Here is a 23,718-nt window from a genome sequence, read left to right as displayed (position 1 = left end):
GGCGTTCCCATGTCCTGTGTGTAGGTGTGATGTCCTTCTGTCAAGTCTAAACGAATACGTGACCATGTGATTATCTTCTGCCCTTTAATGTTAAATTCTTTTATTGCGTCTTGGTCTGAATTGATTTTCTTCAATGTTCTGTTCTCGTCCTTGGAGACTCTCTGTACTTTTAATGTGATTGTGCGGAGATTGCTGCCTGTGGATATTAAGAGGTGTCTTACAATTTGCAGGTTGCAGCCACCCTTAATAACCTCGCTGTGCTCTATGGGAAGCGGGGCAAGTACAAGGAAGCTGAACCATTGTGCAAGAGGGCCTTGGAGATCCGAGAAAAAGTAAGTGTGTTCTAGGAGAGTAAAGCTGAAAGATTACCTATGTGTGTAGTGAGCAGAATCCCGTAGGCTTTATGGGCATATGTAGGTAATGGTTAGATCCAGATATGATACAGAAGCTGTCTAGTAAAACATCAGCATTAAAGGGGTTGTGCCAAGATAGACATTTTATAGCCTATCCACAGGTGAATGGCGTGGCGGTCGAGTATGCGCGGTGCTGCTCCATTCAAAGTCTGAGATGACAGAGAAAGTCGGGTACAACCATCTCCATCAGTCCCAGAGAATTTGACTGGAGTGGCAGCACGCCATTCATCTATGGATAGGAGGAACCCCAGGCTCAGGGTCCCCCTTTTGGTGAGAAGTGGTGCCCCCAGCAGTCCGGCATTTATTACCTATCCTGTGGATAGGTGATAAATGTAGATCTTTGCACAACCCCTTTAATGCTTTGTATGGTAGGTCTTCCAGTGAAATATATACTCTTTGTAGCCTCTCTCCACTCCAGCCAATTGATGGAGGTCCCAAATGACATACCACCATCTATTACCTCTAAAGGGTATTTTAATAGAGGCAGCAACCCGGTACATGGCTGGCTTACTCCTTTTGAGAAGTAGATACAATTGTATCCAGTCTAGACAATGCTCTGTGAAGTAGGGCCTGTTCACACCTGCGTTGGAGGATCCAATAGGGGCCTCCGTCGCAGATAAGGCAGAGATTACTGGAAACAATAGCACAGCATTCTGCCCTATTGTTTCCAGTAGAACCATGGACACCCTGACGGACAGCCAACGGAACCCATTAAAGTCAATGGATTCCATCGGCTGCTGGTGGTGCATCGGAACCAATTGCTTCTGCTAGGCCCTTGTTCTGCTCCTCTGACTGAGCAGAACAACAGAATGGCCTAAAGCAGGTGTGAACAGGGCCTTAAAGGAACAGTGTCGCCACAAAAATTTTTTTTTATATCAGTTTGATGTTAGTGGTTTATTAAAAACGTTTGTATTTGTGTGTTACTTTTTTTTATTTTTACACTTTTTCTTCCCTATGGGGGCTGCCATTTTTTTTTCTATTTCTGTATGTGTCGATTAACGACACATACAGACATGGAATACGGCAGCTCCAGTCCCATAGGGACTGCGAATGGGGCCCGTTCCATCCACTATGGTGTACGCCGTCCACACAGTCCAATTTGAAATGCGCGCCGTCCGGCGCCATTTTCCTGTGGACCGGAAGTGGCAGCCGGACATTAAGATTACTACTTCCGTTCGCGGCTTCCGGACTTGTGCACATGGAGCAGCGGCAGCAGACGGAGCGGAGGGAGCGGCGGCGACTGGAGCAGGTAAGTTATTTCTGTGTATGTACGTGTTTCAGTGTGTGTTTACTACTGTATGTTAACCTACTACACTGTGTGTTAGCTCAAAAAATGGCGACACACAGTGTAGGAGGTTAGACCGTTCAATCCCCTCGTTTCTCCCGGCACTAGCCAGGATAAAGGAGGGGGGGATTCTGAGAGCTCACTAGAGCGAGGGATTTTTTCCCAATTTTGCAGCATAAGGCAATGTGGTTGCTTTACCACATGCAATGCTGCAATTTTGGGAATTGCTCCATCTAGTGACCAGCAATGGGAAATATTATAAATTGAATCCAATTTATAATATTTCCTGACTCGTGAAAAAAATAAAAAACATTAGAACAATGTTTAATCACCTACACACTAATTGTTTAACTAAAAAAAATAATACATTTTTTGCTAACACATTCCCTTTAAATAGCCTGGACTCCAGACTGACACATTGTAGCAAGCTGCCGGAGTTTGTGCTGCTGATGTGTTTAGCTGACAAAGCATTGCCTAGTCCGGATACAATTGTATCCACTTCTCAGTTGAGAGCAGAGCTGGTAAATAAATATTTTAAAAATGTTAATGAATTGAAACCCAAAGGAAGAGATTTATCAAAACTTGTGCAAAGGAAAAGTGGAGCAGTTGCCCATAGCAACCAATCCGGTTCAAGCTCTCATTTGATTGATTGGTTGGTATGGGTAACTACCCGACTTTTTTCTTTGACTCCAATTTCGATAAAGCTCCCCCAAAGTCTATTAGAAAGTTGTAGAACTTTTTATTTATACAAGGATTAAGCTTTAAGACAATTGGAAACCAACTTGAATGGCACGTGTCGGCAACTTTTTGATGACTGTTTTAGGTGCTGGGCAAAGACCACCCAGATGTAGCAAAGCAGCTGAACAACCTTGCATTGCTGTGTCAGAACCAAGGCAAATACGAAGAAGTGGAGTATTACTATCAGAGAGCACTGGAGATCTATCAGACCAAACTGGGACCAGATGATCCAAACGTGGCAAAAACCAAGAACAATCTGGTAAGGTTAAGAAGCAGCGAATGTGTCCTATGTCCTCCAGCGGCGATGGTGCGCTGACGTTCTTATTCCATGTTGCAGGCTTCTTGCTATCTGAAACAAGGCAAGTTTAAACAGGCCGAGACTTTATACAAGGAGATCCTGACCCGAGCACATGAAAGGGAGTTTGGATCTGTTGATGGTAAGGACTGTTCTGTAAAACAACGTTCATAATAAGTCAATTCTCACTAATAAAATGCAGTTCTGTATATGTTGGGAAGTGTTCACTGATACAGGGCTGGTATTTTGAGCTTTCTGGACCAGACTACAATTTAGGCTGGGTTCACACCTGAGTTCATTTTTCACTTTCGTCCTAGGAACAAAAAAACAAAACTCCAAAACAAAATAAAGAAACACGGAAGTTCCGGATCCGTTGCACGACCAATTTAGATATCGGTTCTGTTATACTTGGCGCCCGATATCTAAATAACCCCCTGAACTGTCGCTGGGCGGACAAGGACGACAAGTCTGTTTAATCTCAGGATAGGCCATCAATATCTGATCAGTGGGGGTCCGACTCTTAGCACCACCGCTCATGAGCTGTTTTGAAGGGGCCGCGGTGCTCCTGCTCGCGCTGCTTTCTCTTCATTCCTTATCTGCTCCATACTGTGAATCGCCGACACACTTGTAGCGGTGGTTGACAATATTACAGCCTTGTCCCGTACTAGGTGTGTCAGGGTTTCATAGTACAGAGCAGAAAACAAGCGCCGCGGCCTCTTCAAAACAGCTGGGTGTTGAGAATCGGACCCCCACCAATCCGGGCGAGAGGATAGGCCATCAATTTTTTTTTCACTGGAAAACCCCTTTAAACTGAAGCTGCGCTATTCGGCTACTGGGCAGTTTGAGATTTGTTGCTTCCGGGGCTATGACATATAATAATATCTCCCAACTGGCCCTTTGGACTTATTTGCACATAACAAAATGCTGAATTCTTGTCATATTAGGGCAGATCCACTCCAGGAATGTGGTTGAGCTTGATAGACAGACATATGTTTCTGTTCAACCATATTAACCGTGAACCTGCGGTAATGCGGTCTGTGCCTTTTCGTTATAAAATGAATGTGTCTATCCGTATATTTCTCAAGTTTAAAACCCAGGTTGTTAATTGTTATATAAAAGGCTGTTTAGTAAACACCGTAACGTTTTAAATGTTCTGTAATCAGTGCTTTAGGTTTCAGGCACAATGATTGCATCCTTTTGCTCCAAAAGTCCCCATGACAACACTTCCTGCACTGCGCCAAAATCCCCACTAAATCCATGCTCACATCTTAAATAACTTGAATAGCATTAGTTAGGATGTGGCCACTGGTTAAGATTTTTTTTGGTAGGCTGGGACATTTCAGAGTATATCATCCATTATGTTCGATTGTCATTTAGTTCTCTTTATTACTCTTCGTTTGCTTTTGCAGATGAAAATAAACCAATCTGGATGCACGCTGAAGAAAGAGAGAAATTCAAAGTAAGTTTCACCGTAACTTACTAGACCCTATTCAGTGTTACCCATCTAGTGGCACGGGTCCCCTGTATGTGGCTCCCCAGCTGTAGATCGCATTGTGCACTAGTGGCGCCAGGGATGTCAATACAAGAACTTAGTACTAGGGTCAAAACCATATTGCTGCCAGTTACCACCAGGGTAAAAGCCACGTCAGTAGGTCATGTATTTAATAGACCTTGATGCCTTTCAATATTCAGTATAGTATTTGATAGTGGCTCGTTCTCTACCATAGGTTGGGGACCTCTGCCCTATAGAGACAATGGTGGTGCATGATACTCGGTCACTTGTATATCATACATTCATCCATGATCTGTGAAATGGATATTATGGGGGAACACTCCAATTTCTAATTAAGGATCATTTCTGTTGCCATGTCATCCTTATTAGTATCTTATTTTTTCCATTTGAACTCCTCTTAATATCGTTCCCTTCTTTAGACCCTATAGTAGTTTGTAATAAAAGTAAAAAAATGTCACCGCAGCAGGTCGTGTCTTATTGTATCCGCTGCGGCCATTGGTTAATGCACTTTTTTAGAAGTGTAGAAAAAAAAACCACTGATATCCATTTTAGTATAAGACAATACTTGTCGTCCTATCGGAGCTGGGAATATTGCATCATGATTCCTTGTTTCGTAATGTGGTCATTTTCTATATGTCACGTTGCCTGAACGTCAGTGTATCTGTGTCTTAGGGGAAACAAAAGGATGGCACATTTGGAGAATATGGAGGCTGGTATAAAGCATGCAAAGTTGATAGGTAAGTCTGTAAGATGGATCCAGAAGGTATTGATTTTGGAAGCACAAAGCAAAAGTTCAAATTCATTAGGGCCTCCGTACTTTTAAATAAAATCAAAAAAGTCTCAAACCCATTAGGGTTCAAATGTGGATTTTTGGTGATTTTGCACTAAAAATTAGCAAAAATTACATGTTTTTTTTTTAAAAAACCAAAAAGCATTCACATGTAGCGGAAAAAAAATCTGCGCTGAATCCGGGGAATGCTGTCGCTTTTTCAAATCTGCAGCATGATTGTTTGGTAGTAAAATGCTGCGTGATTTTCACTGCGGATTTTATGCTTTGCAATGCAAAGGGTAAAATCTGTGACAAACTCTGCATGTAACACGTGAAGAATTTTGCAGTGGATTTTCAGCAAAATCCACTACACAAGAAATATCTTTTGTTTTAGATCCCCTCAATCCACAGCAGGAGACACCACATTGGAAAACGTTGCATTCGGTTATGGCTGTCACAACACTGATATATATATATATATATATCAGAAACACAGCTGCAAATATGTCACTTATAACGAGTGAAGGGGTTAGGCTTCATGCCCACTTCAGTGTTTTTCTTCAGGGTGCTAGCCGTTTCTCTGACGGCTAGCACCCTCACACATTCATTTCAATGGGGCCATGCACACTTCAGTTTTTTTTGACGGGCCCGTTGGTCCGTTCCGACAAAAGTAGAGCATGTTCTACTTTGTTCCGTGACCGTGAGGCCCATGCAAGTCAATGGGGCCGTCAAAAAAACTGAAGGCGCACAGAAGGCATCCGTGTGCTGTCCGTGTCTGACGGAGCCGTTGCCTAGCAACGGCCGGGCGGGCAGAAGTACATTACAGATATTACACTAATCGGCAGCCACTTCTCTCTATCCATCACTGATAAGAGAGAAGAGGCTGCTGATAAAAAATAAAATAAAAAAGCGTTCATACGTACCCGGTCGTTGTCTTGGTGACGAGTCCCTCTTCTTCCTCCAGTCCGACCTTCCTGTATGACGCGGCAGTCCATGTGGCCGTTGCAGCCTGTGATTGGCTGCAGAGGCGGTCACGTGGGGTGAAGTGACATCTCAGGAGGTCGGCCTTCTGACATCCATTCCGGCGTGACCGTCACTACAGCCTGTGATTGGCTGCAGCGGTGACATGGGATGAAACGTCATCCCAGGAGGCCGGACAGGAGGAAAACGCAGGGAGTTCTGGGTAAGTATGAACTGATAATTTTTTTTATTTTTTATTTCATTAAAATTTTATTTTGCGTGCGCCGAGCATGGTCATTCTTCAGCGCTAGTCACTGTCCAGGGTGCTGAAAGTTACCGCCGATCAGTGCAGCCCATTAACTCTTTCAGCACCCTGTACAGTGACTAGTGCTGAACAACCATGCTCTTTCAGCACCCTGGACAGTAACATGCTCGGAAACGGAAACACGGAGTGCACACGGAAACCACACGGATCCGTCACAAATGGACGCTGTAAAGGTGAAGGAAGTGTGCACGAGGCCTTAAAGGGGTTGTCCACTTTGGACAATTCGGTTTTTGTTAGAAGCGTCTCCCAACAATAAGCTGATCACATGGGGTCCCGCTGGTTGGACCTCCACCTATTATCCCAGATCTGTTGGGGAACCTGGCAGCAAGTGTTTACTCCTTTTGCAGCGCCGCCACAGGGGAAATGAAGCATTGGACAGCATCCGTTTAAATCAGTGCGTAGTATTTGAAAATGTGATTTCTAAACCAGACCACCCGAATTTTCCAATTTCACCGGTTTGATAAATTGTTACTGAATAGTTAATACGGAGAATTCTTTCATTTGTATAATGTATTGAGTACATCGGTTTTGCATATAAATAGCAACGTCTGTATTCAGCCCAACAGTGACCACAACGCTGAAAAATCTTGGAGCACTTTATAGGCGTCAAGGCAAGTTTGAAGCGGCTGAAACGCTAGAAGAAGCGGCGATGAGGTCACGAAAGCAGGTAAGTGGCACCCGGTGCAGCGTTTTGTGCTTCATTCCCGTTACACATTGTTAGATACTGGACTCAATGATATTTTCTCAACAAAATCAGTGCATATTCTACAGTATTATATCACTGAATGTAATCACTCACATCCGTCCCTTAAAGTTCCTGGGCCACAATGCGAAATCTGTATCAAGGCCCCCATCTACCATGTGCCATTTACAAAAATTGGGACTGCCTTTTGGACACCATCTGGCACCAGGGCCTAGGTGCTACTGCTACCTATGCACCCCTTAGAGCTATGCCCCGGTATAAGCACACACTTAGCCCATATCATAGTCTATGCAATTTATTTGGGTACATCTGATTTTAGTTTACGCAATTTAACGCATAGAAAATGTAGACATGTTTTACATATTTTATAGTCCTAATGTAGCTACTACAGCGCATACTCGCAACAGGGCATTTTCAAAAATGAAAAGGCAAAAATAAATTTTTATAATAGAAAGGCAAATGTTTTTCATTTGTTACAATTTTTTGTTTGTGGAATGTAAAATTGTTTTGTCTTTGTAATGTGTGTAATTTATTTTATTTTTTTTCTAGTCTTGTGGCTGTATTTGCATGCATTCACCTGTCCATTTCGAACATTTATTGTATTTTTTTTTGTTTTTTTTTGTTTGTTTTTTTTGTTTCGTTTCATCTGAAACACTAGATGGGCCAGGAGTGTTTTTTTTATTTTTGCTTTGTTTTTTTTTTTAGCCTAAATAAAAGCTGTGAATTTAAGAATAGATAAAACGGCACTGGAAATTTAGAAGATATCCATCTCATTCCTCATGAGATGGCTCAGTTGGTGTATGTTCACACTATACAGTTTTTTAATAAAACTAGACGAGACCGGCCAAATTAATCATGGTGCCGCACGCTGTATGATAAATTTGGCGCATCTTGCTAGAAGTGTTAGACATCCTTCTCTTCCTTATGCCATCTCACGGCTGTCGTACTTTACACCAGTATTTTGCACCAAAAGAATGGCACACCATTAACCTGGCGCATTTTATCACTCCTCTTAGCTGCCCTCCCCCCCCCCCCCTTTTTTGAGACTCTTTAAAACTCTCTTGTGACGGTCTCTGTCATAGCTCCCTGCTGGATCGATTAGTAATGTCTGCACACTTGGAGTGATACTTTCAAGGCTGATGGTTTCTGGACAGCAGTGCATTGTGGGGGCTCAGATGGCATCTAGACACTTAGTTCTGCACTGTTAGGTCAGATTTCTGACAGCAGGGCGGAGATCGAATGCTGTCTGCTTTCAAGGGCAACTAGCAGGAGTTTGAACAGCTATGTATACAAATGGAGAAAAATCTGTATAATAACTCAGAATTGGGCTACAGCATTGAAGAAAAGTTTCTGCGAAGGTATTGAACTTTTTATGTGGCTATGTAGATGTTAACAAAGAGCTGCTGGCCTTCTGGTGAACTCTGACCGGGCCACCGATTGCGTTGTATGGCACTCAGTTCAGCATGTAATACTACATTTTCCCTGCAGTGGGTGCTGTAGGAGAAATCTATGGCCAGCTGCAGCGATCGTTCAACCTGTTTTTTTTTGTTTTTTTTTACAACCAAGCTGATTTATAATCAACTTCTGATCCTGGATAAGAAATGACGACTCGTACGACGTTTCCGACGTTCATATTCTTTCTGCATAAGGGACCACAGTTGCCGGCGTTATATGGCCATCACGTTGTTTCAGCCGCATGTGTCACTTGTGTTCTTGTACATTCTCTGTGGAATGTTATAATGAGAATGTCAAGGTGTCCGTGTCTAAGATGCATGCCCTCTGGAAAGAAAACCAGTTTTCCTTTCCAGGCCTTGACATTGTACGTCACTTTCTACCTTCCTTACTTGCTTAAATCTCAGGGGCTTTTCCTTTTTACTTGTAACGCAAGGGTCCTGTCTCACAGGGACTAGACAATGTCCACAAGCAGCGAGTGGCCGAAGTGTTAAACGATCCCGAAAGCATTGAGAAAAGGAGGAGCCGAGAGAGTCTGGATGTGGTAAAGTACGAGAGCGGTCCTGACGGAGGGGAGGAAGTGAGTATGAGCATAGAGTGGAACGGGGTAAGTGCAGTACACAGTGCGGGCAAGTAATGGCCGACCATATTGCTTTTCTGACCGATCCTAAAACACAATAATGTGATCCGCATGGTGTTATAATCTGTATTGTAATAACAAGAATAATATACAGCAAATCTCCTGCCTGGAACATTGATATCTCCATATTCTCTCATCTGACCTCCTTCTTGTCCTGTGATGCTGATTGACTCTCCTGGTAGATCTTTTACCTGAATCACCATTATGCATTAGTACTCTCGGGTAGAATACTCTTTTTTTTTTTTATTAATTTATTTTTTATTTTACCACTTGATCTCATTCCTTTTACACCAACCGATACAGGCTGTGAAAACAAGCGCCGATCCACGAGACAGCTCGTCGATCGGCGCTCGTTTCCTCCTTTCACAAGGAGCCATGATTGGTTATGTATGGGGACGAGCGATCGATCGTCCCTTTACATTTCCATCACGTCAGCAGCACTTCTCTCTGATTACACAGGGAGATGACCTGCCGACAACAATATTTTGAGCTGCATACATGATACGATCAGCCGATGAGCAAGCGTTTGCTCATTCGTCGGCTGATCATTATTATCGGGAACGGCCTTCATATGAATGCACGTTTTACACGGGCCAATGATCGGGCAAAGGGTTTTAAGGCGGGCCATACATCTTAGATAGCTGTCGGGTGAACACTGGTATGGTCGACCGCTATTCCTCCCCCGCCCATAAAACATGCATGTATTCTGAATGGGGAGAGTGGGTAAGCGGATGCCAGACTCCTAGCAGCAGCTTATTTCTCCTCCGAACAAAAGGATTGGGCATGTTGTAATCCAACTGCCCGATCCTTCTCTCCTCTGATATCTGGCAATGGGAGAGAGTCGGTTGGCCGATCCTGCCGAAATCGGTCGTTTTAGCCGAACTTAATCCAATGACCACCTTAAGTCCTTGTTCTGTAAGGCAGTTTTTTTGTCTTCTGTGTAGGCTGCTGCCATTTTATAAGGGTTTTTAAACCATACACTTTCTTATATAGTAGATTTGCCATAAGAATTTGATTGGTGGGAGTAAGACTGCGGTCAGAAAACTGGGTGCCCCCGGTCCTGTTTGAGAATCGGCTGCGGGTACACAGTCACACACCATTAATAGGAGTGGGAGTTATGGAAATAATTGACTAAGCATTCTCCCATTCACACTAATGGAGTGTAAGCGTACGTGCACAATCTTTTTTTTTCCTTACTGGGGACCCCTAATCTCGGTGAGGATGCTCACAGTCAGACCCTCACCAATCACATGTTATACCATACAGGTGTATGCTGGTAAAACTGATTTACCCTCTGGCATGTCATGTCCTCTATCAATTCACCCTGTCTGCTTAGTATAATCTAGTCGTTTTTCTATTTTTTTTTTCTTCTTTTCTGACAGCAACCCGTACATCAAATTATTTTGCTACTGCATGCTCTCTGTATAGAATATCACAATATGCGCTCTTAATCACTTGGCTATTCCTAGATCTCACCATACAGGAGGCCATCAATTCTTTTGACCACACATCCTGAGTTTCGCTCTGGTTTGGAGATACACTGGCTCGTTCCATTATCTTGAATTCCCTTATTCACTCCTGCAGCTTCCCTTTAATACATCGACTGCCTACAGGATGCAGGCACATTATAGACGGCCATAAGTGCCAGATTACATTGGTAATCGCATGTATTTGGGTTCTTATCTATTGCCCTTACTTTTCGGCAAATGCTTGCTGCAGGAGTGAATCTGCTAATAAGGGTATAATAGGGATTTGCATGCGATTCAGTTTGATCATTTATTAGCCTGTCTACCTCCAGTCCAGAGGTGTATTTTCATTCAACCTGCCCCCTGACCTTTAAAGGGCTTATCCCATCACTACACCCCTGTTCTGTATGCCCTATTGGACATCATTAAGGGGTCCATCACTCTGATCATCATTACGATCCAGATCAGCGTGTTTGTAGCAGCATCTGCTCTGCCGGACATGACCGTAGTACTACAGTTGTCCGACTTGCATATTAAAGGGGGTGTCTCTGATGTGAAAACCTTGCTTTGGATTGTGGCAAAGGTCTAAGGAAAAGTCCTATTTCATACCTATTCAGGCAGTTGTTTGGAACGGTGTTGAAATGCTGTCCCACGAGTAGCAATTGGCACAGGGGTCTAACTTTCCCATATGCACCTCCTCCTGATTCGGCCTCCCTGTGTGGTAGAGCACATTATGGAGTCTTGTCCCCTACGTTCTTTCCTGCATCTGCAAGGCAGAATCCGGATGGGTTGCCCATTAGGTAGTAGCACACGATTTCCGTTGCTGCTTATGGGACAGCTTTTCATTAGACTCCCTCTATAGGGGCGGGTTGATCGGAAATAGGAATATAATGTCCTACGCACCATTTACCTTGTGTTTTTTTTCTTTTGCGTCAAGAGACTCAATCAGCATAAATTCCACTATTGCACAATTTCCTGTAATCCGTCATGGCCGTGTGCCGCATGGGATTCTGCCTAGTACATTCTGCTGATTTGTAAGCTGTGTACTGTACTCTTCCCTTCATTTCTGCTGCACCTTGCATGTCCTGTATTAAACTTGTGTTCTCTAATGTCAAACGTGTCAATATTTTATAAGTGGAAATATAACCGTATTTCTAGGTCTGTGTCGTGGCCCCCTTTTATTTTGTCCAGTGTGAAACTAACCCCCTTAACACATCACTCCTAGGGGGGAATAACTTTTGGGGCCGCACCTAATGAAATGTTATGGTAATAAAGTTTTAATTGAAAACTCGTCTGTTAGCCAGGGTGACGGGGATGTTGAATATAACACCTAGCCATCGTTTTATTTGTGACCCTGTTATGACACCCCTTTTGTTTGATCTTTATTTTGACACCTACAACTCTTTGGTTAAATCATGTCGTTTTGTCTTTTGAGAAAGTACCACATTCCATATACTTTTTTCGTTTTATTAAGTTTTCTGCTTGTGATATATTTTTGCATGAATTTTTGTTTTCGAAGATGCATGATGAATGTCGGCGACTTCTTTCATGCTAGAGCTCGAAGGAAAGTTTTTAAGTGAAGCTTCAGATAGGCGTTGAACAACCTCTTTTGAAATGGAAAACGTTCCGATTGCCGCGGGTCCGACTTCTTCTCTAACCCACGTCAATCAGATGTTCTCGTCGGGTGAAGCTACGTCCGGCATCGGGTGCCGCTTACAACATCCTGGATCCTCTCATTGCTTTGCAGACACGGGACCTTTTGCCTGCACATCATATCCATCTGTGCATGCAATGCAATAAGAATATACAGGCTGTCGCCATCTACGTTGACACATGCAGGGAGTTTGAGTGGGCGTTTTTTTGTTTTGTTGGAACGTTGCAGATATTCTAAGGTCACCTCAGTGTTTGGGGGTCTGCAAACATACCAACCAGGGGCCAACATATCATATGTGCCACACGTGCACCTGCACAGGGGCCCTGCAGGCAAGAGGGTGCACCACTTCTTCTACTTAAAAGACGTAAAATAAAAAAGGCCATGCTTCGTACGGTCTATTAGATCCCATGTAAGGGACGCTCATTCCGATCCCATGTCTCACAATTTCCGGTTCTTATTAACATTATCTCAGTCCATTTTACAAAAAACTTTTGTAATCTTGTCGTCTTCTATGCACACCACTTATATTATTTTTGCTTTTATTAGGTGCATGTATTCATTGCATGTAGTCCTTTTTTGTGCAGGCCATGTGAAATCACCTATAACCGTCTAAAGACTATTATTCTCCAAATCCTTGGAGTAGTTTACCATCAGACCCTCCCTCCGCAAGGCTTAAATAAAACCTGTCCCTGCGTTGAAGTGTTACCATCGGGGGAAGCCGCTTCTGGAAATTTTATAATGTCCGGGGCTCTGATACTTAGTGGGTCTTCCCTTATGATGTCCATATGACGTATTCTGGACCCCTGTGTCTGATATGACTGCTATAAGTGACTTGCATAAGTTTTTACGTTCATCTCTTCTACATGTCCTTTGGTCACTTTGCTCTTTCTCCCTTTGCTAATAGATTAGAGTAGCTCTTTAGCATTTATAGTATGTTGGCTTGTTTAAATGGTCATATCTGAGGATCACCTCCTATTTGGCCTTGTACACAAGCCCTTAAAGGGGAAACCCATTTTAAAGCGATCTTGAGACCTTCACATCTGGTGGAGTTAAGGATCTACGACCACCACTGATTTTCAGAACAAAAGGCTTCTATAAAGATCAAAGCCCTTTGGCGCTGCTCAGAGATTTCCGCTACTGGAAATCTGATCCAATATTGTAAGCAAAGGTCCATTCAATGTCGTGTCTGAGCAGCGCCAAAGCGGTTATAGAAATTAGATGTGGTCGGAGATCCCAGGGATCGTCACCTATTGGAGATCCCAGGGATCGTCCCCTATTGGAGATCCCAGGGATCGTCCCCTATTGGAGATCCCAGGGATCGTCCCCTATTGGAGATCCCAGGGATCGTCCCCTATTGGAGATCCCAGGGATCGTCCCCTATTGGAGATCCCAGGGATCGTCCCCTATTGGAGATCCCAGGGATCGTCACCTATTGGAGATCCCTGGGCAGCAGTTAAAGCTTTTATTTATTTTCTAAATGTCTAGATCATGATGTCTTCTGACAAGACACGATCTGGTCACATGACCTAGAAATACTGTCAAACAAAAAAAGAGCTGTCTGAAGGGGGAAACTGTTAATGAAATCTCCAGCGTTTTCATGGAGATTTTTTATTTTATTTTTTTCTTTCCGTTTCCTTTCCACAGGCGTAGATGCCTTGTGTGACTCTAACTCTGTCTCCTGCATGACGGACGCGCTCCATCTTCAAGCTTTAACCTCTATCTCTCCAGTCCTGACCGCAGTGTTCTAGCACCTCTTCTGTAGGATTCCTGTCCACGCTGTCATACACACTTCCTTTGTAAATTTATCATTTCCACCACCAGAGCTGATACTATTTTTTTTTTTTTTCTTAACACCGTATATCTGTAGCTTTGTCCAAATTGTAATCTAGCTATGGAGAATTGTAACCTGATCATAAAGCCATGTGTTATTATAATGTATTAAGTCACTAGGAAAGCACTTCTCGGCTAGCCGCTCTTTCATGGAAGGTAACTTATTATCTCGAGGTCTGTTAACGGCATGAACTGGACCTCTACACAGACGACCTGTACGCTGTAGAATTACAAAGCATGTTCTGCAAGTGCTCGAAACCGTACGTGGAGACCCGTTGTGCGGTTACCATCGAATGTTGGATTGATGGATCTCCAGCGTTGAGTTTTAACTGGATTTAGAGCTCTTTTAGTGTGACTTTATGGCAGTTGTGCTTCTTCTACTAATCCTAAAAGTGTATGGTGATTTGTGTATAAGTCTTTCTAACTTCTAATAAACTCTCTCCACCTGACCTCTGTCTGCGTCTTCTTGTCTGCTTGGTTTTTCTTTTCTGCTAACTTTCTCTAAGGAACCTACAAGTTCCATCTTGGGGAGACCTTACCTGTGTTGGGTTACAGACATGCACTTGGATATGCCAGTATTTGGGGTTTTATTAGAAGTCAAGGTAAAGATGGAAAAACTAGGGCAATCTAGATGGTTTTTTTAATGAGCTGCCGTAGCCACAGAGATGGACACCCGCAGAATAGAAAATTGTTAAAGTGAGCACTGACCCCCACCAGTCGCTAGAACGAAGCGCTCGTGTGAGCGCTCAGACGCTTCGTGTCCGGCTTTTTCCGGAAATCTATGTATCAGAGTACGGACTCAATAGAAAGTCTATGAGCCCGTACTCCGATACATCGGCTTTTTGGAAAAAGACGAATAGACACGAAGCGGCTGAGCGCTCACACGAGCACTTCAGCTGCTTCGTTCTAGCGATTGGTGGGGGTCTCAGTGCTCGGACCCCCACCAATCCAAACTTCTGACATGTCTCTATGACATGTCAGAAGTTTGTCAAACGTTTAGCTACACTTTAAGACTATGTTCACACAGCAGAACTTTTGACGTAGATCTCGAGCCTAAACCCACCCACAAATCGCCTCCTATTGTCAATGGGAAATCCACGGCAATGGAATTTTCCTACGTGGGTTTGAAATCCCCCTAAATAAGTGATATATAATTTTATTTTGGCGGATTAGAGGCATACAAATGGATATCTGCTTAAGAAAATCCGTGACTAACGTGCAGATCTGTAACGAGGCTTTTCCTTTGTAATTTTTGGATTTTTCCAGCTCTTGCTGTGTGAACATGGCCTAATGTAACAGTATCCGATGGAGATCAGTGTGGCTTATGTCTCCCAAGGCCTCCTTGGTGCATTTCTGCGTTCAGTGGCCGTTCTGCTTTGAACTTCTAATCGGAGTAATCCAGACGGACAGGCTGCCTGGCAACATAACCGTAGTGTAACCTTCGTAACCAGACTGTCAGACATGACTGCTCTTAAAAGTGTTGTATAGGATTGGAAAAACATGGCTGCTATCTTCCAGAAACCGCGCCACGCCTGTCCATGGGATGTATCTGGTATTGCAGATCAGCTCCTTTTTAAAGTGATTGGGCTGTTCTGCAATATCGTTAACAACCTGTGGTTAGGTGTGGCACTGTTTTTAGAAGAAAGCAGCCATGTTTTTTTAAATCCTGTATAACTCCTTTAATCAGATAAAGGGGAAACAGGTTGGCGGCCGGCATGCAATGACATTACCCTTCTCAGGCTGTGGTATTAAATGGATTTAAAAAAATCTGCTAGATTGAAGAAATTCGGAAGATGATATTGGTGGGTTTCGTAGAGCGGAGACCTCTGGGCCATAGGTTACCATCAATATTGTCTAGTTTTAACTGGTCTAATGGGGAAAACGCCTAACAATGTATATGGATGTGGTACGTTTTCAAACAATGGGTTGAAACTTATATCTAAGATGAAATCCGCACCATTCAAAACCGGTGTAAGCGTTATATACGCTAAAGCAACGTTGTGGTGACAAAAGACCAAAGGAAATAACCTGCATTTAACCATAGGTGCAAAATTAGCAACACTATAACATCAACCATCCCTACATCTGCTTCATAACCGTCTGATACACGATCACCCCTTGTCCTTAGACTTGTGTAGTTGGTCTCTAAGGTATTGGTGTTGTCGAGCTGAGTTTGTCAATGTAGGAGAGTCATCTGGCACATATGGTAATCTAAGATATCTGTATTTTTTTATATCTATAGGGCTGCAGCTAAACCTACTGCATTACCTTAACTACAAGTGCATAAATAGGGTGGCAAATTCAGCTCTGCTACATCTGTATCTTAGGTCCTAAGTTTTGTTTTTTTCTCTACTAAAAGCCTCTCCCGATCATGTGCCCACTCCTGAATAAATGATTGCATTTTCATGCCTTTTAACCTTCTGTTCTAGGACGGCACTGGATCTTTAAAACGCAGCGGTTCCTTTAGCAAACTCCGAGCTTCCATAAGACGCAGCAGCGAGAAGCTGGTCAGGAAGCTGAAGGGAGGCAGTTCACGAGATGGTGAACCAAAGAATCCTGGGTAATTATCTAAATCTAGCTGAGCCGCTGTATTCCCGAGCTTGTAGCCTAATGGTGGATGGAGAAGGAATATGCCAAGTGTGCTGTGCGTATTTCTTCTACGAGTTTATAAACCGTGGTGGTTTTTATTCTTCCTCAGGGATCGCAAACAATTGTGAAAAGATAAGCTATGAATCCATATAATTTATTTTTGTACAACTGCAGCCGTTCTAGATCCATTCATAGTCTAGAAAGAGTTTCCTCGCTTTAAGATGGGGCCGGTAGGTGAAAAATTGTATAAAAACATCACAGATTTATAGACTTTATATTTCTGTATTCAAGAATGAACTTGTTTTATCACATTTCATTCATACATGTGGAATGTAATATACTTTAATGGGGCTCAGTCACCGGGGCATCAATTAATATTATAGTGAAGTATGCCACGCTGCTCCTATTGGGGATACTTGCTTTAGTCCAGGGATTCAGACCTCCCAAATGTGGGCAGTATGTGTAAATCCTGACTGTAAAGGTCCTGTTTTGTACTTGTAATGATTGCATATCGCCATTGGATTTGCTATAAATGTGGGACCCCTCTGATCAGGAGAACACAGCGCCACCCATGTCCATGCACCGTGTCTGGTATTGCATCTAACATCCGTTTAAATGAAAGGGGCTGAGCTGTAATACCAGACACCGTGCACAAATGAGGGCGGTACTTTATTGACACCCAAAGCGGCAGAAGCTTTTTATTTGCAGCTGGGGTACCCTCATTGTGATTGGTGTAGGTCCAACTTAGGAACCCCACCCCCCCAAACACACACATTGATGCAATGTCATCAATCATAAATACACAGCCCTTTCAAAGTGTTTTTTCCGACTAAACTCTTTTAGAGCATGTTGGCTGGTTTGATTGGTGGGGTCCAACGGTTGGGGTGACCACCAGCCTTGAGAAAAGGGCGCCAGGTTCCTCTGTCAACGTTTCACTTCTCCGCCATTAGCAAATAAATATCAGAATATTTTCACCCAGGTGTTGATCCCATCTCCTATTCACTTTAATGGCGAGTGAGTGCTCATGCCTGGCTACTTCCCCACTCTCTCGCTAGTGTTTAGTGGGAAAACCGCTCTACGTTGTGCCTCCATGACTGATCCTCCTTAAAGTGGGCTTGTAGCGGTAGTAGATATTGGTCTAAATCCATAGACGGGAAGCTCTGATAGAACTTAAGGAACTTCTACACGGGCAGATGAGCAGCCGAATGAGCGTTCGCACGTACGCTCGTCCACGATCATTGCCCCATGTAAATATAGCCGCATATGTCGGCGGGACATCTCCCCGTGTGACCAAGGGATGTACTGCCGATTTAATATGCGACCGTATGAGGACAAGCGATCGTATTAACAATCATTCGTCCCTATACTCGTAGTCCATGCCAATCGACGTAATTTTAGCGCTTGCTACCGGAAGAAATGTCTGCCTGTGTAAAAGGACCCTTAAGTGCTAGGTTGGTTGTGGCGAAGAATCTTCTAAGTATAATTACCCAAGTTGTATATTTAATATCCGTCATACTGACGACTATCGGCCTTATGAATGTTCTTCTAAGAAATAAAGTAGGGTCTGGTCTTAATCAGACTTGGTGTTTATATTTTGACCATTTAATTAAAGAGGTCCTGTCACTAGGTCATCTAAGTTGAACTGGTTTACTGACCTGAATAGCGCTGTCCCCCTGATTCCAGCACTGTTTTTTTACCCCCTGTTCCAGAGATATGGCCCACTGTGTTGACTCCCTATATTCTAATTTGCTGTAGTTCGCCAACAGGACATGAACTACCCGAAAGCTGCCTCACTCTGATTGGTCAGCATCAGGCAGGGAAGCTAGCTCCACCCAGTTGACTAACTACAGTAAATTAGCATATAGGAAGCCAACAATACAGTGGGCCATATCTCTGGAACAGGGGGGTCCAGGAATAAAAGAAAACCAGTGCTCGAATCAGGGAGACGGCGCCATTCAGGTCACTAAACCAGTTCAACTTAGATGACCTAGTGACAGGTCCTCTTTAAGGGATGGCTGGTACAACGTTACATGTTGATAAACAAGCATTATATATTCTCCGCAAGCCTAAATATTCACAAATAGATATACAACAAGATTCTATATTAATGAAATAAGTAAAACGAGTCTTTCGGCCAACACCCCCTCCCTGGTTTCCCTTCAGTTTAACAATAAAATGGCAATACATATGTACCCTTTGGTCTTAGAACACAAAAATAGCTTTTATGGGCATTACATTCCTCTAAGCGTTTTCCATGGGGTTTTTTTATGTTCCGTTTCCTTGCCCTCATTACTCAGGTGGCGAGAAACTGTTCAGCTTCAATTGACCCTTTAAGGCTGGATATACTTGTCATATTTTTCCGCCACAGATTTGGCCGCAGCTAATCTGCCACAATATTTGCATTTGGATGTCGCGGAATCTCTGCAGTCCTGCGGCGTGGCTGCATCAAATTCTGCGTCGATCACATGCGCGACCATTTCTGTGGCGGAAAAATATGACACAAGTATATCCAGCCTTAATGGGGTCAATTGAATCTGAACCGTTTCTCGCCACCTGAGAATTGTGTAATGAGGGCAAGGAAACGGAACCTAAAAAAAAACATGGAAAACTTTATTCATAATGTCCCAGAAAACACTGGTAATGTCAGGGGAGAGTTCCTTCTTTTTTTTTTTTTTAAATTTACGAACTTAAAGATCAGATTTCTTTTTATACAGAAGTACACTGGAAGCCTCCTTTATAAAATAACGGATTTGAATAAATTGTGTTTTTAATTGATTTTTTTCTTTAAATAAATTGGTTTTATTTTTGGAAAAATGCTATTTTACCCTAACGTGGTTCTTAAAAACGTGGCTGCCCTTGTGAAACGCTTGTAAACCTATTATTGAATAAATGGACTGAGTTTTAACCATGGTTTAATATTTTATTTGACGATCTGTATGTATTGTATTTACACAGTGTTGTATAATGGGTGTAATGTTAAAAAAAAAAATTATAATAATAATAATAATCTGCTTCCAATAACCCAATGCAAGTAATTTTTGTTTTTCACTCTTAACCATCTAATGGGTTTGTTCCTAACCAGTGTTGGTTTCAGCTCTTTGGCTGCATGCAGACTGAATACATTTGTCTGTTTTGTGTTTGTTTCCTTTGCTTACAGCTTTAATCCTAACCAGACATTCTGCCAAAATGTGTTTTTGTAGCCCCTGGTCTCAGTATTCTTATAAAATTTAATGATATGGGATGTTTAAAATGTGGTGTTCTCCATATGGTATTTAGGTGTAGTTTTTTTTTTTGGGGTAGTCGGAGCTTCATTCCCCTGCTTTTTTTCACATCTCAATAGAGATAAATAATATTGTGTGGCTGCAGCGACCACTAGGGGGAGCTGGCTCTATACAGATTTACTTCTTGGATAATTGGGAGCTATGCAAAATCAGTATGAAGTGAACACCCCCTACTGGTGGCAGAATGGTATTGTATTACTCTATGGCTGCGTAAAGCAGGGGGCTTGGAGCTCTGTATCTAAAAAATGGGAGCTTTTAAATGTTGAGTCTAGGGGTACTCATTTATCACAAATCCACAGGATAGGTGTCTGACCGCTGTGGGACCCCACCACTGATCACTAGAATTGGGGGCCTTGAGACCCCGATTTCTTCTCTGCTCCCCTGCAGTGAGGAGGAGCTTAAATAGAGCGGAGGAAGAGCATGCGCCTGCCGCTCCATTCAATGTCTATAGGACTGATGAAAAGAGCCGGGCGCTGTACTCTGCTGTCTCCGTCAGTCCCTTTTTAAATAGGGTACAATTGCACATGCTCGTCCTCTGCGCCATTCAAAGTTCTCCTTGCGGTGAAGAGGGATGGGGGACTCTAGGCCCCCAGCTCTGCTGATCGGAGGGGGTCCCAGGGATCTGACATTTTATAACTCATAGGCTGAGAATATCCCTTCTAATGGGCACAACATTTTTTACCTAGTTTATGAAGCCTCAGACCATAGGTACGCTTCAACACTAGATCACTGGCCGAACTGATGCTTTCAATTCTCTTTAGAGGTTTCAAAAATTTGCAATTGCCCTGAAGTATGGAAGTGTACAGTGGAATTATAGGACAAAAATTCCTGACATCCATTTTATTTTTCTGTAGGTTGGGGTATACTGATACCCATGGAGCCTCATTTATCAAAACTGTTTAACATAAAAACTGGCCTCGCTGCCCCTAGCAACCAGTCTGAGCTCTGCTTTAGCGGCTGTGGAAAAATAAAAGCTGCTTTGTGATTGGTTGCTAGGGGCAACCAGGCCTATTTTCTCATTACTCCTCATATATAAAAACTAGTGCAGACTCATCGCAACCAATAGAAATCTGACTAGTAGCTGTAGGCCATGATTTCACTTTTAGGCTACATGCACACGCTTTGTAATTTGATGTGGAAAATCCAAATCAAAATTGCAGGTGTAAATACAGGTAATTTCGTGGGTAAAATCCGCACTTAAAGTCTAACTAAACGTTTGAGAAACTTCTGACATGTCAGACGTTTTAATTGGTGGGGGTCCGAGCACTGAGACCCCCCATCAATCGCTGAAACGAATCGGCAGAAGTGCTCGTGTGAGCGCTCAGCCGCTTAGTTTCTGTTTGGCTTTTTCCGGAAAGCTGATGTATTGGAGTACGGGCTCATAGACTTTCTATTGAGCCCGTACTCCGATACATTGATTTCCTGAAAAAGCCGAACAGAGACGAAGCGGCTGAGCGCTCACACGCCACTTCGTTTGAGCGATTAATGGGGGTCTCAGTGCTCAGACCCCACCCAATAAAAACTTATGACGTGTCACTATAATATGTCAGAAGTTTGTCTAACGTTTAGTTACCCTTTTAATGTGTCTTATTTTTATGCTTTAGATGCATGCTTTACATTTTGATGCGATATGTGCGGTTTTTTATGCTGCAGACATTGGTTCCTTTATTATTCTTTATACTTCGATACAATTCTAAGGCTGGATTCACACGTGCATGTTCGGTCCGTAAAGGATGGAACGTATTTCGGCCGCAAGTCCCGGACCGAACACCCTGCAGTGCAGGGAGCCGGGCTCCTAGCATCATAGTTATGTACGACGCTAGGAGTCCCTGCCTCGCTGAGGGACAACTGTCCTGTACTGTAATCATGTTTTCAGTACGGGACAGTTGTCCTGCAGCGAGGCGGGGACTCCTAGCGTCGTACATAACTATGATGTTAGGAGCCCGGCTCCCTGCACTGTGTTCGGTCCGGGACTTGCGGCCGAAATACGTTCCGTCCTTTACGGACCGAACATGCTCGTGTGAATCCAGCCTAAGACTGAAACGCAAAATAAATTTGATATTCTGCAGATTTTAAAATATGCGCTACAGGTCAATTTACGTGCGGAAAACTTCTGCACCCCTTATGAGATTACTCTAGATTTCCTTTGCTGGTACTGGATTACGCTGAGGATTTGCTGCAGGAAAATCCACGTGGCAAATCTGCACGTAATATGCATGTGGCTTTAGTCTGCATTGGTTTTCATATATGAGGCCCATCGCACCAAGGACAGGACATGATCTTTACTGTACAGTCTGAATTCGTAGAAAAAAATATATTTAATAGCTGACCAGCCCAACAGAAATATTGGGCTTGTTTTTAGTATGGGCCTAGATAGGATATCTTATAACATTGTGATCTTTGCAAAATCCCCTTTCAAAAAAAAAAAAAAAAAAATCAATCGCATCGGCCAAGCAAAACCTCCAAAATATCTGAGGCTCATTGGGACAATTGAGTAGCTCTTATGGGTTAAATGGCCCATCCTTATAAATACTCCTTCAGTAAGTAGCACCATATGACACAAATCCGCTCCCAGAAATAATTTTTAGATTTATGAAGGCTTTGGAAAGGTGCAGCACGTACATATCGTTCCAATATTTGCATTTATGTTGAGTATAAAGGAACAGAAGTGTTTGTCACCAGCACATAGAAAGGGGCATATGTCTTGTATTACTGTGTCTCGACCTCCAGTGATTCTCATCGGTTTGTCCTTGCATGTCTACCACCCTGTTTGCAGCATGAAGCGTGCCAGTTCTCTGAATGTTCTTAACACGGGCGGCAAAGCTGCTGAGGACGACATGCAAGTAAGACGTCATGTTCTTACGTCATCATTTAGCGCTAGTGTGTGTACGTATGTGTGTAATGTGCCAGCCATGATTAAAGTGGAACTAAACTTTTCAAAAACTTTCATAGTGACATGTTAGAAGTTTTGATTGCTGGGGGTCCGAGCACTGAGACCCCCACCGATCACTAAAACGAAGCAGCAGAAGTGTTCGGGTGAGTGCTGTGCCGGCTCTTTTCTGATCGGCTTTCCACGGAGAGCTGGACGGGCTCAATAGAATGTCTGAGTCCATATGCTCCGAGGAAAGCTGATCATAAACAAAGCGGCGCAGCGCTCAACCAAGTGCTTCTGCCGCTTCGTTTTAGCGATCGGTGGGTCTCCATGCTCGGACCACCACCGATCAAAACTTCTGATGTGTCACTATGACATGTGGAAAGTTTTATTTGAAATGTTTAGTTCAACTTTAAAACGACCTAAACGTTATGCCATGTTCACCTACCAAGAACTTGGTGTGTGAAGAAGGTCCATTAGGCCAGGATCACACACACAGGTTTGACTTTTGTTTTGGCCCATGTTTTTTGAGCCATAGCCAGAAGTAGATTGATAAGGAAGGAAAGGCATAAAGAAAAGACTGATGCATCTCCTTCCTTTTTTTGTGTTCAATCCTGTGTTCGGCTTAAAAAAAAAACGGACCCAAAAACTGCATCAAAACTGTGTGTGTGATTTTGGCCTTATGTTAATTTTAATGGTAAATGGTTTTCCTAGCACTAAACTGTAATGTGTAGGCAAAGAACTAAATTTAGAATGACACTTCATTGTTCTTCTGTGCTTCGCTATTTACTAACCGAATAACTGACTAACCCGCTCTTATTGCGCCTTGTGTTGGCTTTTGATTAATCTATGTTGTAAAGACAATGGGGGAGATGGATCCAAATTTGTGTAGTTGCCCAAAGGGCCTCTTATAAGTAAGAGGTGGAATCTGAT

At 43.1% G+C, this 23,718-nt stretch overlaps 1 protein-coding gene across 9 annotated transcripts in view; it reads left to right on the top strand.

Moving 5' to 3' along the window:
• KLC1 (kinesin light chain 1) overlaps positions 1 to 23,718 on the top strand; it is a 62,485-nt gene that overhangs the window by 36,131 nt on the left and 2,636 nt on the right. The window contains exons 7-15 of one of the 9 annotated variants that reach the window (XM_075843885.1): positions 231 to 332; positions 2,522 to 2,695; positions 2,774 to 2,873; positions 4,141 to 4,190; positions 4,917 to 4,981; positions 6,857 to 6,965; positions 8,905 to 9,033; positions 16,473 to 16,603; positions 22,690 to 22,756. In XM_075843885.1, the coding sequence (XP_075700000.1) occupies positions 231 to 332; positions 2,522 to 2,695; positions 2,774 to 2,873; positions 4,141 to 4,190; positions 4,917 to 4,981; positions 6,857 to 6,965; positions 8,905 to 9,033; positions 16,473 to 16,603; positions 22,690 to 22,756 (927 nt within the window). Of the gene's footprint in view, positions 1 to 230; positions 333 to 2,521; positions 2,696 to 2,773; positions 2,874 to 4,140; positions 4,191 to 4,916; positions 4,982 to 6,856; positions 6,966 to 8,889; positions 9,061 to 13,857; positions 14,493 to 16,472; positions 16,604 to 22,689; positions 22,757 to 23,718 lie in introns of those variants that run through there. The other 8 variants (XM_075843883.1, XM_075843884.1, XM_075843882.1 and 5 more) reach the window with 8 other exon arrangements.

The sequence above is a fragment of the Rhinoderma darwinii genome, chromosome 12, assembly GCF_050947455.1.
Source record: "Rhinoderma darwinii isolate aRhiDar2 chromosome 12, aRhiDar2.hap1, whole genome shotgun sequence".
Taxonomy (NCBI): Eukaryota; Metazoa; Chordata; class Amphibia; order Anura; family Rhinodermatidae; genus Rhinoderma; species Rhinoderma darwinii.
This window is presented reverse-complemented; position numbering and strand designations above follow the sequence as displayed.